The following is a 24,086-nucleotide window of genomic DNA, read 5'->3' as shown; positions in this document are numbered from 1 at the left end:
TGGAGATAATTTGGTCATACTGTATTCAGACAAGTTGTTTATATTGTGCCAACAACATGTAGATGGACAAGTAGTTTTTTTGAATCTAACTTCCTCAGAATTGAGTTGGCCTAACTGGTGACAGTCTCCCTAGATCCTGGCCTAGATTAAATACTGATGGAAAGGAAAGCTGGCCACAGAATAGAGACCAGAAATGTTTTTGTCTAATATGTACACAGCAGTGTGTAACAACATATCTGTTCATTGTTAGTACTAAGGACAACATTCACACACCCTGAGTGACATCTAACACATAAGCTGCTATTCCAGCTGTTAGAATTTAGTGTGCCTTTGGGAAAAAGACATAACTGCGTAGTTCGCTCAGAACCAGACCCAGGATGGGAGGTGAGGAAAAGAGGATAGGATGCTAAGGGATGGATAAAGGAGCAAGAAATAAAATGTTGTTAAGGCTGAGCTTAGAGGAAAAAAGGTCATGTGCACATGCTGTATAAAGGAAAACTAGAGTATTGCATGGTCAGCCAACTGCTAGTGTGTTTTATCCCTGACTCACAAGTGACTAAAAGGTATACTATGTAGATTGAAAAGTGATTTAGAACTATATGATAGTCTGGAATAAAATGTTGCTGAGTCATCCAGCTTGGAATTTATTATGTGGTAGACCCACAGCCAGTTCTGAAGTCACCAACACAAATGCCTAAAAGATTCCAAGTACCCCATATCATTGCTGGAAGAATATCTTCTGTAGATTGGTATTTTTTCTCTCAAAGTTTAGAGGAAGAAAAGAGATGGGTAACTTTGTTTAACAAATCTATGACACATTAAAAAAAATCCTGAAGAAAAGATATTTTTTTAAAAAATGCAGTATCTGTGATAAGAAAGGGGAACTGCTGAACGTCTCTGAGAAACCTGTGAGTAGTCATTGAATAGAATGTGGAACACTCAGATGCCACAGTGTGATTGTTATAATGCAGTAAACCTATGGCAGGCTGGGAGTGGAGTCCTAAGGGTAATAGTTTTTAAGACTAGAAGCTGCTGTGATGTTTGAAAATTGAAGTGTGCATTTTATTTCATTCTCATCTAAGTAAATTAAAAAGGCAGTTAGGAAGGGGCCCTCTAGATATGTTAATAGTAGCACTCTACTCCTGTGTGGGAAACCCACTGCATCATTGCTGCATCAGCCAGTAGGCCCCGTGACTGTTGTGAAGACAGCATATTTAGCCCCAGGGAGAGGGACTGTCTCCTATCATTCAACAGCCTCTACTCTGGTTTATTAGGCTATGTGTTGACAGTCCCTCTAAGACAGAAGAATGACTGTGACTTGGAACACTGAGAGTAGCTGTGTTGGACTAGTTTAAAGAAATGTGACAGTGCTGAAGACAAGAAGATCAAGAAGAATGTAATGACAAGACCCTTGAGGAAGGCTGATTAATTTTATTACCTTTTTTTCTTTGCAAGGCCTGGAACTTTAAACAGAAGCCATAACATGGGATTAACAGTTTGGTGATTTTATGATTAACCGTACAGTAGGGATTAGTGTAAGTGTTCGATTTTTGCAGCAGATTCTAATACTTGCTTTGACTATTATTTTTCCCCACTGTTTAGTCCATTTCCTTTTCCACAGTATCTGATATAAACAAATATGAGGAATATTACTATTTTAACCTTTTCATTTGTCATTAGTTTTTCCTTATTTAATATGTACTAAAAGGTTTCATAAATACAAATGAATCATCTATGAAAAACAAAAGAAAAAAGCTATTTATAATTGATTGTTATTTCATGGAGCATAACAAAATGCAAATGTATGTCCATTTACTTATGCCTTGCACTCACTGATCTGTCCTGAAGCAGATTTAGATAGTAAAGAAGATAAAGTTTTGTTGCCGAATAGGTTACACTATTTAAGAAACTAGTCAAATGCAAAATGTCACCAATATAAAGTAACTCTGCAATTAAATGTGTAAAAAAATAGAACAAAGGAATTCAGAGCCCTAGTCCATTTTACTGCTAATAGGATTAACAGCAAGGGAAAACTGCCCATGCAGGGGCTAAGATAAACATCAGAACAATGTTTCAGCTACAGGTCATTTAATTAGTGCATTGAAGCTGTTTTAATTTCATAAAATTGTGGGGTTTAATTTTCTTTAAATACATGTATCAGGCTGTTTTTCTAGCTTTTTAAAATAGTCAGCAGCTAGCAAATATTTTAATTTTAAAACGTCAGAAACATAAAATGAAATGGGAGACTATTTGGGGTAGCAAATACTTTTTGGGAGTAAGTAGTCAAAACTGGTGTCATTTTTCTGTGTTACATACTTTATTTCTCTCAGTTTAAGGTAGAATTCTCTCTCCTGCCTCAGCTTCGTAGTTGAAAAATGAAAATCCCAGCCCTGTCCATTTTGCTTTGCTGTGACTGACAGAATAATGTATCCTTCCTGGATACAGCTCTGGCAGCTGAGCACTGCTCTGAGGCTGTAAGGGAGGAAGGGGAAGTATGTTAAAGACATGTTGTTTGAGGCTGATGGGCTGAGTGTGAGCCTAGAGACTCTATATTTTTGATTCTAATTTTCATGTTGAGTTGCTACCATAGGTCAACTGTTGAACCTGTTACTTTTTGCCTCTTGTTTGCTGTGCTAAATAGCTGTTGTGGTCAGGAAGTAGGCAGCCAGCTCTGGGATTAATTTGCAGAGATCAGGGTGAAAGTGAACAGAGATCAAGAACTGAAGAAATCATAGGGGATGTAGTCCAAGAAAGAAGAAAAAGGCCATGGCTTTTTTCCTACCGGGAAGTAGCAAAACTGGATTGTGGTAAGAAAGGCAACCAAAGACTAGAGTGTCAGGGATCAAAATCAGGAACTAAGGCCAGGAATGAGAGTCTAGTCTAGTCAGTCTGCCAGCTCTGAAAGCATCTCTGCTATGAACACTGCTTAGCATCATCTAGCTCACAGGATTCTTGGACTTGGAGTAAGTCCTCCTCCTGGTGTCTCCAATAGTCCGTGAGCTGTCTGGGCAATGTTTTGCCACCTGTAAGGTGGTGGGTGACTCATGGCAGTGAGTCAAAGGGATTTAATTAATTTTATTTTGTAAAATGTTTTGGAATGTTGCTGCAATAAAAGACACTTGTGAGTAGGAAATTGCCATTTATTATTATTTTTTTATTTCTCCTACTTGTAACATGGATTAGGATTACAGAAGGTTACACTTTTTGACTATGTGACAGAAATTAGCTTCTGCTGAATCAAAAACCATTTGCAACTGTTTCCTGTTGCTGTTTTCATATGGACTTATTTCCAGCTTGCAGAACAAAAGTGTTAGACAGAAAGCAAAATAATGTAGGTTTAGCAAGTCCTGTGACATAAGTTTCAAGCATCTTCCACGGGTCAATGGAAACATGCCATTTCAAAGGGATTTGCAGCTGTTGCCCCAAAACAGTTAAAAGGAACAAGGTGCCTCATCTGTCACTTGTGCTGGCGTTTGCCAGTTTGTGTTTTGCAACTGAAGTGCTGGCATGCCTGGGGAGACAAATTGTGTAGAAATATTTTGGCTAAGAAAGAGATGCCTGAGAGAAAGGGAGAGAAAGAAGAGCTCCTTTTCTTCCTGAGCATTGGGAATGAACATAGGGGAAAATAATTTCCTTCTGTTTTCACATATTGTCTTCTATAATTGTGATGACTAGGGAAACATTTTTTCTTTTTAGTTTTCTGTAAAATTATCCACAGGTTCTTGGGAGGAAAAGATAAAGGAAACAGTTTCATGTTGGAGGCTCTTGACCATTAAAACCAAGGTGAAAGAAAACAGTGTTTATGTTTTTTCTGTCCCTTCACTTTTAATGCCATGTTCAGTCTTATACTGTCTCCTTTCACTCTCTCCTCTTGTACAGCTGTATTCTCAGACCTCCTTGGGTGCAAACTACCTACCTTCTTGTCCTTTTAACTCAGAACCTTATCCTTCCTTTTTAGCTCTTTCCAATTCAACTGTCACCAACGCAGAAAAAAAGAAGTTCAGTTCCCTGGAAGAGAACCCTTTCAGGTCACTCACAGAGCACAGAGACTTTTTCCATGTGCCCCCTACAACAGAGGCAGTATCATCAGTTTCTCTGATTGGTGTCAGTTCTTGCATAGCAGTGGGTTTTTATACTCAAATAAATCAATCTTGAATTGGGTGCGTGCAGAGAAACCTTAGTTTAAACAAAAATTCAAGTAAAAGCTAGGAAATGTTTATTGTGCAAGCCCCAAAGCAGTGCCTAATGTAAGAGCTCCCCACTTAAATTCAAAATGTCATGATAATCAGTTTCCAGACTTTGTTTGCTAAAGAGCTTTTCATTAAGCTAAATTGTATAGGTCTTCTGGTTTAGAGTTCATCCTGTTCCTACCCTCCTCACTGCTAAGGTTCAGATTCTTTTTTTCCTTTTAAGAAGTTCCCATTTGGTGATAGGAGTAGAAGAACTAGGCTCATTCATTGCTGATACTTTCAAAATTTTGGACAGAAAGAAAGGGAGTTTAAGTTCAGTTTTTTTGCAGTTGAAGGACAGGCATTCCTTTGTTTTCAGATATCCTAGCAGTGTTATGAAGTTCTGTTTTGGCTTCCTTCAGTCTCTCAGCATCGACACCACAAACACAATGCCATAGGTGCATCTTGTGTGTGATTTCCATAGGGGCCTTAGCTAGACACCACTGGAAAGTGGTTTGCCCTCACAGAAACCAGCATTTCTTGCTTAATTCTTTTACTTTTGCTACTTCTCCTCACATAAAAATAACCCAGCTACTGTGGAACTGTCCTGATGGCACAGATGCTCCCGAAACCTGCAGTGCATTGGCTACAGCCTTTGGTGTAGCTCACAACTTTGCCATTATTCATGAGGATTAGTTCTTAATGCCCAAAATAATTAAAACCATTTTATTAAGATAATATGCTATAAGGTACAAAGAGTACAATGTACAATGCATAATGCAGTGAAAAATATCTTTCAGATCAGTGAGCAGGCCGTGATCAGAACTATAATTTACTAAGCACCATCTTTTGACAGAGAATTGGGAATGGGATTACCTGTACAGAATTTAAAAATTAAATTAATCTCCACTGGGCTTTTCAAAGAATATTCTTGCTTGTGCAAGTACAATTAAAATAAAGAATCTGTATGCCAAGTAGATTTGAAAAGAAAATAAGGAAAAAGAAGCTTTTGTTCACATTTTGGTAAAACACCAATTTAGTCAGAATGTATATTTTCAACTGTCTTCAAAACATCTTTATTTATTGTTCTGTTTGATATTTTTACAGTAATATGCATTTATACAATACACTAGATTATATAATATAATAAAGATTTTTCCAGGCTGAGGACATTGCCAGGCTTGTTGCTGGAGAGAAGATGTTGACAGTGTCTTCCTTCTTCTAAGGGAGTTTAGTATAGGCTTGAGAAAATCTCATTACTGACTAGATCCTTAGTTTGCCTGTGCATTCTTGAAGAAGCAGGTGCTTCAAGGCAATGGGTTCAGCTGTCTATTTGCTTGACATTTAGTCCATCAGAAACAGCATAGAGCATCACTGGAGGTATTTCTGTGGCATATGAAGAAAAATGGAGAAAATCACAAAGCTGTCCAATATAAATCCCTTAGAAGCTTTTCTGCTTCAGTGCAGTTACGAGCACATACCTTATATTCTTCTTTTTCTTCAATGTGCCCTGTAATACTAACAGTATTCTTGTACTGCCATAGCTATTTCCCCTGGGAACTAACACCAGAAGGCCACAGGTAGCATGTTTTGAATTCCAGGGGTATGAACGAAAATGTGCCTAGATGAGATCCTGCTCCATCTGCTTTATTAACTCTCAGGGAAGTAAAATGGGATAAGAATTCAAACTGAAAATCTAAAAGGTACAAAATGTAATTTGGCTCTTCTGTGTCTTGAGTTCATTTATCTTCTGTATAGAGACAAGGGTTCAATAAAACTCACTTCTAAAATCAGCAATTATTTGCTTTCATACTTGCCATTTGGCCAAAATAATTAATTGTTGTGTATATGGCAATGAGCTAAACTATGAGCTCATGTTCTCCCACTCAGCTCTACCATGTACCTATGCTTAGTTTGTTAGATAGTTCCACTGAACTCACTGACTGCTTGTATAAAGAGGTATTTTCAGAATTTGTTTCAGATAATCCCTTGTATTGGCCTGTAAGTCATCTACATAAGTAGAATATGAAAAAACTGAAAAATCATTATTTCTGCAGAATCTGTTTTCTTTTCTGAAGGAGAAAAGCAAGTAATAAAAAAGAGAGGTCCTAACATAGACCATGGACCTGGAAGTTTAGTATCCTTGGCTTATTTAGAACAAGTCCGTAAAAACCTGAAATATCTGAGTTTGAGAACTCATGACATTCTAAGTGGACCTAGGAACTGTAAATTTCTGGAATTCCTTTGCTATTTAAACACTTTTATAAAGATCAAGAAAGTGTAAAACAGAGGTACAAATAAATTAAACAAATGTTCACTGCTTGCTCTCTTGTTGTGTTGCATTGTTTTCTGTCATATTGTGAACTGTTTGCGTTGCAAATCTTTTTGGGATGTGGGAGGGCATCTAATTTTTCCCTTGTTGCTTGCAAGGTTTTGTAGCATCTGTCTAGAGGATATTTTTTGAATATCTGTTGGGGAAGAGAGTAAAGGGATTGTTAGTCAGTACTAGTACAGGAAGTTTTGTATTACCTTTTTGTTTTTCTTTAAATCAAGATATTCTGTTGACACTGAATGTGTATGACTCATTAGAGTCTAAGATTCATGCTAATACTAAAGGATTTTTATTGCAGACTACCCAAGATGCGAACAGTTATCATGTGCAAATGGAGCATGTTTTAATGCAAGCCAGCGATGTGATGGCAAAGTTGATTGCAGAGATTCTTCTGATGAAGCTAATTGCAGTAAGTACCGTGTGCAGAGTGATCCCAAACAAATATGCTTTATAGACCTCCTTTTAGAGTTAAAGACTGTAGTTTTCTGACAGATTTTCTTTATGTCTTTTTGTGCTAAAATGTCTTTCAGCCCATGGCTGTACCAGCACGCAGTTTCAGTGTGCTAATGGAGAATGCATCCCTCGAGCCTTCATCTGTGACCATGATGATGACTGTGGAGACAGGAGTGATGAAAACTCTTGCAGTATGTTTTGGGGTTTTTTTCAGTTTCTTTAACTGTTTTACTAAGAACTGGTTCAAGCAAATAGCAGGAAGTAGATTGCTTGGCTATACAGCCATCAAAAGCTAGTCACTCTTCTACAATGACTTTTTTGTATAGAAAGATCAAAATTGCAGTACTACTTTGATATACTTCTTTCAGGTTGTCTTTGCTGCTAAGTCCCTGGGTGTAAGGTTACTATTTGAATTTTCTGGATTCAGTGACAGTTTGCTTCTTCATACAGTTTCACTTCTTCATTCTGTTGTCATATTCTTAATTTCAGCATGACCCAGAGATAATTCCTTTGCTCTGAAATACCAATTAGCTGCAGCATGCTATTGTTTTTTGTCCAGATTGATTTGACTCTTAACATTTTTATTTTCTGATAAATGGAATGAATATTCTAGAATTATTCCTAGTGACTATAATGTACAACTTTATGGACTGATAACTGTACAGATACTTGTCCTTGAGATGTTCATGTGAGGTCTTCAATTGACTGCTCCATTTCTGGAAATTTCTTGCTCATTCTTTTCTTCACGATCAGGGTATCCTAAAATACTGCATCTCCAGCCAGAATCATGGCTGTACAGTTATCACTTGTGTGAGCTATATAGAAAGGTCCCTCACTGCTTATAGGATCTAAGTTAGTTTTCTATTTTGTGTTGCAGGAAGGTCACATGTTATCATGTAGTTACTCTGTGCTACCAAGGGCATCACACCAGTATAATCCCATGCCACCTGCCCCCCCCCATACTCCACCCAAAATATTTCTCTTTTATGTCTTTGGCAATGCTTGTCCTTTGGAGTACCCATAAATGTTTCTGAACTCTTAGAATAGAAGGCTTTGACATAAATGCTCTTTTTTTTTTTAACTGTGAAGGCATGCAGATATTTTACTTCCTGAAGTCTTGAGTATCATCATGTCCACTTTCAGGAACCTTGCTAATAAGGTGTTCTGCATCTAGTTGCACAATTAATTGATAAATTTAGCCTTCCCTTTTATTACTGTAAAGACTTAGAGCAGAATGAAGTTCCCACCTACAACTAGAACAAACCAACAGTGTTTGCAATATATACAAGATATGGAACTACCTCAGTTTTTCAGGAGGTATTATAAATGACTGTTCATTGCTGAGACAGTGTTGCTATTTTTAACCTTTTAGCCACTTAGAACAGTTACATTTTCTCATGTTTCTTTCCTTAGCTTATGCAACTTGCAGAGGCAACTTCTTCACTTGCCCGAGTGGCCGCTGCATTCATCAGAGCTGGATATGCGATGGAGATGATGACTGTGAAGATAATGAAGATGAAAGAGGATGTGGTACATGCTATTACTAACTTCTAATGGTATTTTCAGAGGAAGACCACACTAAGCTACATCCTTGACATTTTGACCAATCAAGATGTTCTCAATATAATTTATTTCTGTTAAAACCTTAGAATTATATCTTGTTTCTTCTTTTTTTTACTTATGCAGTATTTTTACTGCTGTGTGTGTGAGAATTATTGTTGTGATACTGAGTATGATACCAACTAAGTTTTTACATATAGCAATATCTCCTTTTTTACTTTTATGTATTCTCTTTTATATTTTGTTTTGGTCTTCCTATCTGTGGAGATTTTTCAGGTCATCCCTAAGGGGACATGAGGCATCTAATAACCAAAAGTAACTGATTGAAAATGAAAATAACTCAGTTCCTGCCAAGATTTTTTGTGTGAGAAACAGAAACTTTTTAATGAATGAATGTTCTTTTTCATTGGCTTTTTCTGTGATGAGCATTATTCTCTGTATCCAGACAGCATTTGTGTGTTTTGAAACCATAAAACTATAGTTCCACTTCTGGTGCAACAGTTAGTTTAAAGCTAAATGGTTTTACTGTTTCTAACAAAACAGAAAACTAAAGGGATTCATGTGTTGTCTGCACAAGTATTGTTTGCATGACAAGGAAGTATAGATGATGTTTCTTTATAGTCTTTCCCAGCTGTGTGCCAGAAACAGAAAATCAAGGAATAGAGAAGTTTTGCAAAGTTGTTAGAGAAGAAATTCTAAGTAATATTTGAAACATAATCTTCAATTACTCCTGTTTTTCTTTTCCATAGAAAGTGGTCGCCATGAGTGCTACCCAGGAGAGTGGGCTTGCCCTGGGTCAGGGCATTGCATTCCAATTGGAAAAGTGTGTGATGGGACTGCAGACTGCCCAGAAGGAGAGGATGAAACTAACATCACCGCAGGCAGACATTGCAGTATGTGTTAGAATCAAAAACATACACAGAACTGCAGAAACACCAGCATTGATATCTTTTTATATTCACCTTTTGTCTCCTAAAGAATACTGAAATTTTGGAAGCTTGCTATTTTCATTGACACTGTTCTGATTGGATGATCTGAAAGAGGCATATATGCTGCAAAAAACCCCATTCCTTTTGTAAAACAAAATTTCACAAATAAGGATTTTAACTCACTCTCCATATCCTAAAATATGTTCACAAAGACAGAGAAAGGTGTGCTATATGCCTTTTTTGTTTAAATATCTGTGGTTTTCCCTTTGTGTAAGTGAGAAGGAATGTTTTGTACTGATCAGAACACAGGATTGAATCAGTGTATCCTGAGCTTTGGCTAATTCACTTTAAAGATTAGAGTTTTCAAAAATATCTTCACCTGGGATGCCTGTTTCTCCAGTTGGTGGTACACTGGGTTTTTCTCTGTTGGAGGCAATGAGCATGCATAGTTCCTCTTAATTTCTTATGAACATTGAATCCCTCTGGGAATAAGGACCATGGTATTTTTGGTTTTTAATTTCTAGGAAGATGAAAATTCTTATTAACAAAATCATGCTTTTTGGAATAGGAGGGTTGAAAAAAATAGTAGCAAATTAAACTTTATTGTAAAAAAGCACTCTTGCTTTGCTCAGTGGTTTAGTAGCAACAGCAGATATGGGCTGCAAAGCAAGGTGTTTAACAGAAAAAAACTGAGGAAAAGGAAGATGAGAAAGAAGGAGGTGGAAGTCAGTCAGCAGTTGTTTTATAATCATAACTTGTTCACCTATTACTGAATTGTTTATTAAATAATAGTACAGAGAAAGGCAGAAATAGTGAAGGAAAAAGGAAGAGGGAGAGAGAGAGAAGGAAAGGATAAAGAAGCATTCATCCATGTACACAATCCAGCCAATATATTCTAATATATTGGAGTAATATAGATATTCTTCTTAATATAATATAGTAGGTTTTCTTCTGTATAAAAGAGTAAATGATGAGGTTATGTGCCAATAGATGGAGTTCAAAAATATGTTGTTCACAAGTAGGTCTTGTGGAACAAGGTATGATGCATTGCAGATGGCTTCCTCCGTGCACCTTTTTTACACAGCCCTTACCAGTGATGGTTCATATAAGATCGATGCTTGTGCTTTAACTCTGTTCTAAAACCTATTAAAACCATTATCTTATCTTCTGTCTTCCATGTCCTTGCCTGCATGTAAGTGTATGTGCTTTTATGGAACTTCAGACATAAGCTGTTCTTAACATTGTAGGCTCACTGCAGAAAAGACTATAGCTTTGTAACTGTTAGTGAGGCAGAAAGCTGTTCTACTGGTAATGTGTGTGTTTCTGAAATATTTCATTTCCTTTTCAGACGTATCCCGCTGCCCTGCTCTGAGTTGCCAGTATCGCTGTCACTCTTCTCCGTCAGGAGGGATGTGTTATTGCCCTGCAGGATATACAATAAGTAGCAATGACAGTCGTACTTGTATTGGTAAGTGAAGCACAGTGATTACAGATATTTTACAGTCATTACAGGTATCTTGTACCTTCTCACAGCTCATCGGGAAAGTCTGAATTCCAGGAAGGTGGATAAATTCTAAGTGGGTGGATGTACTGGCAAATAAAAAAATCTCAGGAGTCAGCAAAAGAATAAAAATCTTAGTAGTATAATGGCAGCATGGTGACACAGAAACAAACCAGAGAGATATCATGAAGATCTCTTTCACTTAGACCTTAAAGACATAGTGACAGCATGATTAGATTTCAAAAGATTAACTATTGGATGGCTGTTTTATTATCAAAATTTTTTACCAGTTTTTTAGTGGTTGGATAGGAAGAGTTTGTTTCTGCCTCACTCATTTGTGTTGTATGCCTGGAAAAACAGTTAGTGATGTCTAATTGTCTAATGATGTCTAATTGTTTGGTACTTTTGAAAAGTGGCTGTATATTAAGACAGTAGAACATTATACTTGAAAATAAAAAGGTGCTTTGCCTTTGGAAAGGCTGTATCTTCAATGGGATTTAAGTATATACATGATTTACATGAAAATGAAGACTATTTACAAGAATGTAAAGGTAAGTGAGGTGTTTTGGTATTGCATTTGTATTCTGCAGCTGCTGTAACTTGGTAGTACAAATGATTTATCTCAGTAGCTGGAAACAGAGTAACTTCAGAATCATGAAGGTTAGCACTGCCTAATAAAAGAAATGGGGTAAATACCCGTTATGGATTTTCAACCCAAGCTATGCTGTTTGTACTCTTTTAAGTATTCCAGATGCTCAACCTCTAATGAAATTTTTGTATTTTTGGGAATATTGAGTGACCTAGGGCTGTATAAGCTGCAATGGTAGAATAGTTGCTCTTTATAGAGACAAAGGAGTAAGGCATAAAATTCCCTCCATTCTTTCACTCTTATGTGGGAAGTACATGAAAGACACATTCCCAAACCTGGTGCAGTCTCAGGGAGTCTTCTGTTTTTCTTTACCCTGTAAACCTAGCTGTCTGATTCAGGCTTGTGAATCTGAGTCAATGTATTTTGGTTTGCTGAGATCTAGACATATATTTGTATTGGCAGCAAGACTTGGCATGGAGGAATGGCTGATGGTCAGTAGTGTGTAATTCCAGATCTTAATTTAAATCAAAATTATGAAACTATAGTGTTAATGAAGTGTATTACTTTTTGAAACTGTAATCTTTTCAGTTGTCTTTATTTGGTTCTGGATCACTACAGATTGAAGGTTTTTAACACATGGAAGCTGGAAAGCTACAGAGGACAACATTTTTTCAGTACCAAAATGTACTATCCAGGAAATATTTAATTTTCACTTATGTGTTAATCAGCATTTAAAACCAGAAGTTCAAATAGGAAGCATATTTAAGATCTCATTTTCACCTTTTTATTGGCTTAATGGTAGAATTACCAGTTTCCAGCAATGTAACATATTCTGTTCAGATTTTCAAGTGAAGTAGGGCAGACTTTTAGTGTCAAAACTGTGTGTTAAGTATTTTCAGAAATCTGAGTTTAAATAACCACTGATAGGATGAAACACTAGACAGTGTTCAGATCTGAATGCCTTTTTTTTATGAAAGTAATTTACATTTAAAAATCCTTGCTTTAAAAAAACGGCTAGTTAAATATTTCACAATTTTATACGTAAAAGATTCTGCAGCAACCCTGTAAATTCCTTGTAGAGCACATCTGTGAGTTCTTGCTGGGTCATCCTAGCTGTGCACTCTACTTGTATGGTATTTTGCGTGTCAAAATTAACTTCTTTGTACTTTTGCTGTCTGGTTCTGGTCCACAGCCAGCTTTTAATTGTAAATCAGACACCTGCTAGCATGGTACCAAGTCTGAGCTAATAAACACTGCCTTCTAGCAGGACTTACTGGCCTGAGCACTGCACTAACATAAAGGTAGGGCTCGCCTTCAGAGTGGGCTTAAATCCTACCGTGTGTGTGTGTGTGTGTGCAAAGTGTAGAGATCTGTTGCAGGAAGAATACTGCACAGACATGTTTTGTATTGTGAAAAGTAGACAATGATGTCCCTTCCAATGATTTTTCTCCCAAACAGATGTGGTTTGGGTTTTGTTGGTGGGTTGGTTGGTTTCTTTTCACAAGGGCAAGGGTGCACGTAGGTCCTCAGGCAGGAAACATCAGGGTTTTTGTTATCCAGAAATAAAAACATTGAAACATTGTGGAAAAACATACCAAATGTCTTCTTCCATGCTATAGTTCTGCAAATAGATATAAAGCAAGCAGAGAGGACAAATTTGCAGCTTCCTAATTATGACATCTGTTTTATACAGAGCATTGTTTATTAATATGCCTTATTCACTTGACAGATTTTGATGACTGTAAAATGTGGGGTGTCTGTGACCAGCTTTGTGAAGATCGTGTGGGACATCACCAGTGCCACTGTGTGGAAGGTTATTTCCTAGAGCATCATCGACATTGTCGGGCCAACACTTCAGGTTAGTGCAGAGCACTTCAAGTCTCCTGCTGTTGTTGAGCTAATAGATAGATAGGTAAATAGATAGGTGAAATGGGGCAGTTTTCATGGCTTTGCTATGCAACTGTGTTTAATTTTAACTTAACTCTGCCCTTAAGGACTTATGGTCAGGATAGCATTCAGAATATCAGCAAATACCAAAACTCTCCATGTCCTGGCATCTGTAGTCTTTTGTGGAGCTGACCCTCATCAGGGCTGCTTCTCCTCAGATCAACAAATGTCTTCTAGGCTCCATTGCTTTCTCAGCACTCCTGGCTTCTGCAGAGTTGGGAGATCATTGCCAGAGCCCACCTGAACTAAGAAAATCTTGTTCTGTGGGAGGCAGTTTCCTGACATGCTCTCTATGGAAGTCAGTGTGACCAAGAAATCAGGAAACCTTGTTTTTTCTGGAACTGCACCAGAAGGTGGTTTTGCTGAATGGTGAGATGAAGCACTTGCCTGTGACAGAAGCCATGCTCTTGGCTTCCAGTGTTCCAGAGCCTGAACTTGGCAAGAACTTTTGCCTCTTAGAGTGTGGTTCCCCATCAGCTGTAAGCAGCTGCTCCTGGCCTCCTGCTCTGTTCTGAAGGCACGCCCTGGGAAACCCTTCCTTTTGGAGATGTAATGTCCTAACAAGCTTTTGTGTGAGGCAGGTGTTCCTGCCTGCAGGAAATCAGTGGGAAGCTGAGTCCCTGATTGGCATAGCTGATTAGCAGCCTTGCTTCTTAGAAAACCATAAAGTGCTCAGTTCCCTCATCCTTTTTTCTTCAGCCACATCTGCAGAGCAGTCATCTCACAATTTTCCAAGTATATCCTCAAAAAACATTTGAGATAATGAAGCTTTTTGAGGTAATGAAATATGTCTGTATTAAAACATGCATGTCCCAGCACTTGGAATGATTGTTCTGCTTCCAGAAAAATTCAGTATGTTTCACAAGAAGCTTTCCATTCAAATTAATGTCTTTTGGGCGAGTGTGTTGAGTTTCTATCTTATTAATGGGAGAATTTCATACTTGCTCTAAATCAGTTCCACTGGATTCATTTTAGCTTTAGTAGAAATGGTCTTTAGCATTTAGATGCTTTGAATACGTGTTTGTGCCTGGTTTTCTCCAAGTGTAGAAACCAAAGGCAAATCACAGGAAGTTAGTACTCACATAGAAACATTTATACAGATTGTAGTCTGAGCATCCATTTAGACTTCTGTGTTCAGTGTGTGTGAACCAGTATGTATATATTTCAGTGCCCCTTTGCAAAGTATCATGCCTGCAGAATAGTCATATATTTGTCACCCCTGCTTTCAGCTGGTGTTGCATCAATTATTTTTTCCAATGGCCGTGATTTACTGATTGGAGATCTTCATGGAAGAAATTTTCGTACTTTGGTGCAGTCACAGAACCGTGGGGTTGCAGTTGGAGTGGACTTTCACTATTACCTGCACAGAATCTTTTGGACTGATACGGTGCAAGATAAGGTGGGTAGAAATTTCAAGAAGAATATATTTCTGTGTATCTGGAAGGAGAGAGCTACAAGAGGCAGAATGTGTTGATAGGCCCTCATTTTTGAGAGCCAAAGCTGGCTGTATTTTTGTTTTCTAACAAAAAAGCTCCTTGAAATGTTTTATGTTAATGACTGCATTTTTTCAACTATACTATTACATGTGACATATTAAACAAAGAATCCTATTATATGGGAATGTCTTGAGCAACTTTTAGTTTTACTTGAGACAGAGTCCAAAAAACTAATTAAGAGAAATAGTAGACATTCCTTCAAAACTGAACAAATTTTTCTTGGTAATTTTTTGAAACATGATCATTTAAAATGTAAAACCTGTGTGCCTTCCAAGATGATAAAAATCAGATTTCTTCATATACTTCAAATGGCACTGTAATTGAGCTTGGATAACAAATATTGACAGTATTTTGTGTAATGAGCCAATATTGTGTTACTTTTTTTTTTTAAGAGAAATTATTTCAGCTTCAAGATACAGTAGAGCAAAGCAACTTAAAAATAGTCTGGAGACTCTTGTGGAAGTTGGATGTCACCCTTGTTCTTTTTCTCTGTGCATAACTTATGGAAACCAGAAAAGTCCTAGGTCAAATGCTGAAACTCCACAATCTTCCACTCCATGTTGATTGTCATGCAGAGTGAGGGAGGATCCATGACCTAGCTTGTGCTGACACTATGAATGGATCAGTTTGGTGTCACTGTCATTATGCTGAATCTATACATAAGAAGTGTAGTAAAAGCTGTAGTTTATACTACAGTGCCATGCTGGTTCTGTTGGAAGGCACACTCCCTGCACATCTGTCAAGTAGGACAAGATTTGTATGCACAATTTTTGACTTGTTCACAATTCTGGCATTTTGATTTTCACTGTAGTAGGTTCCCATTGCTGCAGTTATGTTGCCAATGGCTGAATTAAGTCAGAGTCAAATCTGCACTTTCGTGAGACAGGAGATTTATATACTGTCCCTTGGTAAAAGGTATAAACAAAAGATAATATGGAGTTTCTCACTGTACACCCCAGATGCCAGGACTGCCTTTTATCTGCCCCAATATAGTTTAATCTTAATTAATTAATTACAATTAATCTAATTAAGTCCAAGCTAGTATATCCAGATGAAAACAACATTTAACATTTAGAATTTTCTTAAATGATGTATTTTTCTACCTGGTGTCTTAAAATAATAACATTATTAGGGCATTTTTGGTTGTCCTTTTTCAAGATTAAGATGTAAACTAAGCCAGAAAATTGTGGGTTGTGTTTTGTGTCATCTTTATCTCATTTAGTGTACTGCCTGATAACCTAATGCCCATAAGCTCTTTCATCAACAGGGTTTCCAAAGAACAGAATAGACTGTCAAGTGGCTGTCTAGATTATTGGTACCTGAATCTGAAGAATATTTTAAATTATACTATTTCAGCTCTTATTTTTCTTGCATATATTTACTTGTGGTAATCTGTGTTTTCATTTCAATGCATTCCACGCCTCATGCTGTTGTTTCAAAAAAATAACGATTTCTAGCTTTTCATGTTACCCAGTGTTATAATCACATGATTTGTGTATTTGTAACACTGTGTTTGGACTGTTTGCTTCATGTAGCTCTGAGCTTGCTGATAAAATAACAACACTGTTTCTTCTTGAGCATGATGCTGTTAAAATTAGCCTTAGGTAAAGGAGACCACAAGCTGAGACTTCTCCTTTCTATCAGGACAGAGAGCTTTCACTTTCTTTCTGCATTTTGCAATTTCCCCTTAATGGTTGGTGTAGTAAGAGCTCCCCCTCTTGTTTCTGGTCACTGTTGAGAGCTTTGCTAAAGCATGTTCATTTGTTGTCAGTCAATGAAAGTACTGGGTTTTTCTTGATCCCACAAAAGCAAGATGGACTTTCCTCTTTTTTTTTTTTTTTTGAGGTTTGTTTTTTGTTTTGTTTTAAATCCAGCAATTAGGCACATTTGCTAAAGCACAAGGCTGCTTTAGTCTGTTACCTTGGCAATTTTGCAGAAATGCTAGTTGAAGGCAAGCTTTTTCTGTAATTCTTGGATTGTTTTCCAAATTTTTGCTAAAAACTCTAAGCTAAAGGGTAGCTTAGTGGGTAACTTGGTTGTAGCTGGTGGCCAATTATGGATCTATGCTCAATGTGATGATAAAGGACAAGTACCATGTGCCTTGTCATTAGCAAAATATCATGTGGGCACTGACAATATTTGTATTGTTTTCAGGTTTTTTCTATTAATATTGATGGCTCTGATTTCCAAGAAGTATTAAATGTTTCAGTTGACACTCCTGAAAACCTAGCAGTGGATTGGGTTAACAATAAACTATACGTGGTTGAGACCAGTGTGAACAGAATAGATATGGTTAACTTGGATGGAACAAACCGTGTGACTCTTATTGCTGAAAATCTTGGAAATCCTAGAGGAATAGCACTTGATCCAACTGTTGGGTAAGTGATACTTGCCAGGTAATGGTAAAGGGTGTCAGAAATTCCTTTATACCCATGCAAAAGGAGGACAACTAAGAACAACAAAGTGATCTTTTTAGAATCAGATATAAAATATTTTAAATATTTGCATTGTATCCTAACCTGTTCTACACCTTAAGTTATGAGAGAGCTCTGCACTGCTTTTATTGGAATCTGTTTCATGGCTGGAGTTGTACATGGACGAGCAGCCCTGAAAATGGGAACTGTGGAATTGCCCTGCAGAGGAGCAGAAATTATCCTGAGATTTCTGTTGTAATACCATCCATAGACCTCCAACTATATTAAATAAAGAGGTGGAATGAAGCCAGGAAAGTTAGAGTCTCCTAACTCATGCACTTCGAAAGTGTATGTGAGCCATGAAAATGTGGATCCTCAGAAAATGGGAAGAGGAATTTCATGTGACTTGTAGTCTGGGCTGCTGCTTTCATAATGCATCTACTTGGTTCATTTCTGGCAATAAACTTAAGTATGTAATTTAATAAGGAAACAAACAGTATTTCTGAGGTCTTTGGGGTGAAAGCATGTTTCTTTCTGGATTTATTCTTTAAAAGAAAATGTAAATTACTTCTTGTGTAGAAGGTACAAAGTACGTTTTCATAGTATGCCAGCTGAGAAACAAGCTCTGTCCCGAAAGGGTACTGGTTTTAAATTCCATGTAAAACGTTGGAGTTTCTTGTAAAATCTCCAGGAAACATGTCACACTTTTCTTTTTTCTTTTTTCTCCCCTCTATAGTTACCTGTTTTTCTCAGACTGGGACAGTCTTTCTGGTGATCCAAAAGTGGAGAGGGCCTTCATGGATGGCACAAATCGTCAGGATTTGATAAAAACAAAATTAGGCTGGCCTGCTGGAATAACTTTGGATATTGTGTCAAAGAGACTTTACTGGGTTGACAGCCGGTTTGATTACATTGAGACTGTAACTTATGATGGACTTCAAAGGTAGGATCAATATTGTTTCTTGGAGGTTACAGATATACTGATCATTTTGTATCCAGTTCAAAGAAAGAGTTGTCTAACAAAATGAGATACACAAAGGAGGAAAATTACAACATGAAGAATGTGATACACCTTCATCTCTGTGGTGTTATGCTTCTTCTAGACAGTCCTTAATTCATGATTCATTGCCTTTTTTCTACCTTGAATACCCTTGCACTTATTTTATAATGTGCATTTACAGTCCACCACTGCAATACACATTTTTAGAGCATTTACTTTTTACTATTTTTTCAATTATATTAATTGTCTTCCATCATAATTTCTTTGCATTTTTTTATGAATGAATTTATCTGAAATATTCCACACCAAAACACCAATTTATGGCTATTAAATGCTCTTCTTACATTTTATAAATCTTTGCTGTCAAAAATTAAGTCATCACTCCCTTATTGTGGTGCTGGGGAGTCTAAATCACAGCATGCAAGAAGGGAGTTCTTGAACTTTTATGGGACTGTGTCATACAGTGTAGTGTTTAGAAGCCTACTTATCTCTGCATCTGTGATTAGTGTCAGTTATTCGAAGAGAAGAAAAAAAATGTCCTCTTTTGCATACCTTCTGTATACTGACTTGAAACACAGTCCCCTGTTCACTTGGCAGGTTTATTGTTCAATGTATTTTTTTCACTTACAAAATGATAATGTTGTTATCTTTTCATCTTTACTAGGGTTTGTAAGATATATTTAGTAAAATAGATAAGACATGTTTAGTAAAATCTCTGGGTTTTGGTGATAAAAACTTATCCCTCACAGCAATACCAAAAATTGTGTAGGTGTTGTGTAAGTGGGCAAGAGGCGATGGCATAGTCTGTGAAAAATGTTAAAATAGATCTTACTGTCCACTTGTATCAAATCTTACATGTCTACAGCATGAACCTAAATCACCCAGGAAACTGTTAGAGTAGTGCTGTGGAGTTAGTCTGATTTCATAGGGCTTTCTTCATGACTCTATGAAAATAAAAATGTGGTGTCATTTTTATGTGTTGTGTGAGGACTTACATGTCTGTTTTTATCTCCTAATATTTGTCCAGAAAAATATTGTCACAATATCTTTCATAGAATAAATACAATTTATTAGCATTTGGTTTTCATTGGTTTTGCATGGGTGAGTAATTAAATCCAAAGGAAGTTGTTTGGTTTGTTTGTTTGTGGTTTTGTTGTTGTTGATTTTAGCTGGTTGCTTCGGTTTTTTTACTGCATACATAGGATTTTATTTTTGGCCAGTGGCTGTTGGGGTCATACATTTTTTACATTCAAGGTTTCTTGAATATTTCAAATTGCTACAGATGTCTTTGATTTCCTCTGTTTGGCCTCTTTCTCCAATTTTTTCTCTTTATGAATCTTTTTCTGCATTTGTGAGTCATCACCTTTATTCACTGTGTTTTCTTGGAATTTGCTACTACTTTTGCTGTATTGTCACTGCTGTATCCTTTATGTTTATGAATCCTGTATGTTTATCTTCATCTCTTCAGTTTATTTGGTATTTTTCATTTGTACTTTGGTAGCATCTCTGTTGAAACAAAAGCCAACGAATGAATTAAAAATATTGTATCTTTTCTTCTATTAATAATGTTATTTTCTAGATAATATCTTGTAAATAATTTTCAAATCAACTTCATAACAGGAGAACTGTAGCTCATGGAGGCTCACTGATTCCTCATCCATATGGAATCACTTTATTTGAACACAATGTTTATTTCACTGATTGGACCAAAATGGCAGTGGTGAAAGCTAACAAATTTTCGGAATCTAACCCTCAAGTGATCTACCAGTCTTCACTGAGACCTTATGGAGTGACAGTTTACCATGCTGCCAGGCAGCCATATGGTAAGACCAAAAGTAGATTATGAAGGGAGATATAGGAACTATGTTACTAAAAGTTGGTAAAAATTATAAGACTGTTATTTTGGTATAAAGAACTAATAACTACGATACATAAATTTCTGTTTTAAAACTGGGCTGATTTTTGTCACACAATGGTTTCATCCAGCTTCTGTAGCTAATGAACTGTCAAATGCAACATTTAAGAGTAGAGGGAGCTTGGAGTCATATTTGTTAGAGTCAAACTTGCAGTTTGATATCACTTGAGTGATATTGATGTTTGGGGCTTTTTTCCTCAACACTGCAAAGAATGCAGTGGGAAAGGCTATCAGTATTCAAGGAATTCTGTGAGATATAATTCTGAAATAGGTCTATATGCAGAAAACTGTAGCCCAAATTATAACCTTTTTACTGTGTACTGAGTGTCTCTGCACTGAGCTGAATACCTTGAATGATGGTTAACTCTGACATGATTTCAGTGCATTCCAGGCTAGAAATGATGAGGTGTGTTTTCCTTGTAATGTAACTCTCACATGGTCCACATGACTTATTGCGGATGTTGAAAAAAATCCTGAAAAATCAAGATAATCATGCAAGCGGGTTAATATAGGAAGTTATAAACCTATCTTGCTGTATTATTTTCCAGCAAGAAATCCTTGTGGAAGTAATAATGGAGGATGTGAACAGATCTGCATTCTCAGCCACAGAACAGATAATGATGGACTAGGTTATCGCTGTAGGTGTATTCTGGGCTTTGATCTACATGTAGATGGACGACACTGTGTTGGTAAGAAAATGCCTTGCAATTGTTGGAAATAGCACTATTCCATTAGATCTAGAATTATGTCTAGAACATCCTTCTTTTCTTCAATAGCTTTATGGGTTCAGTATCCTGAGGACTTCATGGTTTTTCACCAGAACTCTTTTTGACAGCATTAAATGTAATCATTTCTGCTGAGGTTCATTTTAAGCCACAGCAACTTAAACTCACCACCTTTAATGAGTATTTTAAGAGAGTTACGTACAGAATATGTGTAGACAGCTGTATGATAAAACTCTTTATCCTGAAATCAAGCATGAATGCTTGCTAATATGTAGCTTTTGCATTATTTTGAACACATGTGTTCAAAGCCTGCTTTCCTGTGCAGTAATGTGCTGATGAGGTTGGCCTTTTCCCTTTGAACACACATGGCAAGAATAAGAGATTTAGTTTTGGAGCTGTGGGTATCGATCAGTGATATTCTGCTTCCTGTTTGAGTGCAGATGGAGGCTTACTATGACTATTGGCAAATTAAGACAGATATGTTGTCTGTAGTTTATAGTTTTGCTATTTGACCATGTGTTTGTCTGGCTAGCCCAGGTATGGTCTGTTTGTATGGAGGCTCCACAAAGCCTGTGAGTTATTTTTTTATTGGTAACTGTAAAGAGGCGAGCACAGAAGATGATTTCTGCTTCCATAAGGGTAATGTTTGCTGTAAAAGTGTATTAGGACCACAGTAACAATGCAAGAGGAACACCTGACCACATCATGTAATATTCTGGTTTGGATTTTGTTTTTCTTCAATTTTTAGGTCTGTGAGTATTTAATCTCTGTTTTCCAATTCTTCTTTTTTCCTACTTGCAGGCTATTAGCATGGAAAACAAAGCTTGTGAATAAGTAAATACTGTGTCTGATCTTTTGCAGCTGTGCGGCAGTTTCTGCTGTTTTCATCCCAGATGGCAGTGAGGGGGATCCCTTTCAATCTCTCCAGCCAGGAAGATGTGATCATACCTGTAACAGGGAGCCCTTCATACTTTGTTGGAATTGACTTCTGTGCTCAGGATGACACCATTTTTTTTTCAGACACAAGTAAAGATGTGATCTATAAACAGAAAACTGATGGTTCAGGTGAGAAACATACTTGGGAATTGTAGAGTAATTGTGGTAAGAAGAGTAGAAAATTTGTCTTTCTGAAGAGAAGCTTGAGAAGTCACATTGTGAGATAAACAGACAAATCTCAGTGCCAACCCAGTAACCTGGAAAATGTTTCTCCAAAATGTTTGTACAACTCATATTAGGCTTTTTGAAGTCTTCTGTTCTTTGACAAAGTTGCTGGATGTGTTTGGGAATTAACTATTTGTAGCACTTCTCACAACTAATTTTTACCCTCACCAGCCTGTTTATGCAAACAAGTATGCCTTTCAGTAGTATGAAACTCAGTTTCTATTTTCATTTCTCTGTCTGGAGAGCAGGATGTTTTTTATGACATTGTAATATAGAAAAAGAACATTATGTTTGTGAGACTTCTGGAAATCCTATTTGTGCTAGTGTTTCTCTCCTGTTTATAATGATCATCAAATATATATTAAATCAGCATATAGTCTTCTGAGCTTGCTTGCTGCCTTGGCTCAGGGTAATGGTAGACTGCAACTGACCTTTGGTTTACTATGCAAAGAGTAGGTAAAGTCTGGCTGTTGAGCAAGATGTCCTTACTGCATTGACCTTACTGACCTCTGACCTTCATTCATAAAGCTCCTCTCAGTGTAAACTTAGTGACAGATTTTTCTCTCATCTTTGGCTAGTCCGTATTTCCCCTCTTTTGTGCTCCTGAACATACACCTTCTTTATGTGGAACAAAGGGCACCCCTTCCTCCCCTTTTTTATTGTTTTTTATACTAAGTAGCACCGAGGCGACATTTTTATGAAAGGGAGCCACAAGTTTTGTCAATAGAATACTGCATTCATGTTATTTCCTCTGTTCCTAAACATTTACAATCATCACATGTGTTAAAAATTCTAGGAAGAGAGATCTTAACTGCTAATAGAGTGGAAAGTGTTGAAGATTTGGCCTTTGACTGGATCTCTAAGAATCTGTACTGGACAGACCCTCGATACAGGAGCATTAGTGTTATGAGGCTGGCAGATAAATCTAGGAGAGCTATTGTTCAGAATTTAAATAATCCTCGATCAATAGTGGTTCATCCTGTTGTTGGGTAAGTTTAGCTTTGATTCTCATTTTAACCTATATGTACAAATTTATGTTTTAAGCAGAATAGGTGAGATTAGATTTATATCTGATTCTGGATTTCTGTTCTTTTCAAAATACCATCTCTTTTCAGTTGTCTTGTCTTTTTTTTTGTTTGTTTTATTCCAGCCTAGGATTCAGCACCCAGAGGAAGGGGCAAGGTGAGGCAGATTCCACATGACAGAAGCACTCAAAAGCACCAATTTTTTTCCTTATCCTTTTGTTCATTGATAAACAGGCAAAAGAACTTTGTTTCTTTGTATCACTCAGATTAGAAAGCTATTTCTCATAGTTAAAAGATAAACTTTTCTAAATTATTTTTAATATATTTTCAATTCCCTTGTACTGCTAATATTGGTACCGTAATTTTATCTGTCTGAATTTCTTTATTTGAAATATATTAGATACTACTGGCTGTATTTGATACAAATGATAAAAATGAAGCCCTACTTTTCTTTGATGGAAATGCTTACCTTCAAAGTCTGTACTCTGTGTTATTTGCCAATGCCAAAACAGTGTTTCTTTCACAGCATTGTTTGGCTTCCTAATGCCATACTACTGAATTTCTTAATTCCTGGATGTTGGTTTTTCATGAGTAACCAAATACACTATTTTGGAAGTAAGCTCATAAAAACAGTGTTGAACTTAAATCCATGGGTATCCCAACGTTTTTTGTGTGCTGCTTTGTGAAGTTATTTAACACTAGCTTCAACTCCTTGGCTATAGGCATAAATCAAATGGATCAGGAGAAAATTCTGTGTAATATTCATGCATACTTTTAAGTTTTATCTCTAAGATGTGTTTTTCTTGATTCTTTTTCCCTATCAGTACTTAAATGAGAACCTTAACAATTTTAACCAACTTATGAATAATT

The 24,086-nt window shown here is 36.8% G+C and overlaps 1 protein-coding gene across 2 annotated transcripts in view; it reads left to right on the top strand.

Moving 5' to 3' along the window:
• The window catches only part of LRP2 (LDL receptor related protein 2), a 117,266-nt gene that overhangs the window by 22,187 nt on the left and 70,993 nt on the right, over positions 1 to 24,086 (top strand). The window contains exons 5-17 of one of the 2 annotated variants that reach the window (XM_018072612.2): positions 6,800 to 6,910; positions 7,032 to 7,145; positions 8,368 to 8,484; positions 9,264 to 9,407; positions 10,792 to 10,911; positions 13,263 to 13,391; positions 14,710 to 14,879; positions 17,131 to 17,354; positions 18,127 to 18,333; positions 20,011 to 20,213; positions 20,854 to 20,994; positions 21,892 to 22,095; positions 22,988 to 23,180. In XM_018072612.2, coding sequence (XP_017928101.1) covers positions 6,800 to 6,910; positions 7,032 to 7,145; positions 8,368 to 8,484; positions 9,264 to 9,407; positions 10,792 to 10,911; positions 13,263 to 13,391; positions 14,710 to 14,879; positions 17,131 to 17,354; positions 18,127 to 18,333; positions 20,011 to 20,213; positions 20,854 to 20,994; positions 21,892 to 22,095; positions 22,988 to 23,180 — 2,077 coding nt within the window. Of the gene's footprint in view, positions 1 to 6,799; positions 6,911 to 7,031; positions 7,146 to 8,221; positions 8,272 to 8,367; positions 8,485 to 9,263; positions 9,408 to 10,791; positions 10,912 to 13,262; positions 13,392 to 14,709; positions 14,880 to 17,130; positions 17,355 to 18,126; positions 18,334 to 20,010; positions 20,214 to 20,853; positions 20,995 to 21,891; positions 22,096 to 22,987; positions 23,181 to 24,086 lie in introns of those variants that run through there. The other variant, XM_025895066.2, reaches the window with a different exon arrangement.

This window comes from Manacus vitellinus, unplaced genomic scaffold, assembly GCF_001715985.3.
Source record: "Manacus vitellinus isolate BGI_N305 unplaced genomic scaffold, ASM171598v3 scaffold_22_pilon, whole genome shotgun sequence".
Taxonomy (NCBI): Eukaryota; Metazoa; Chordata; class Aves; order Passeriformes; family Pipridae; genus Manacus; species Manacus vitellinus.
This window is presented reverse-complemented; position numbering and strand designations above follow the sequence as displayed.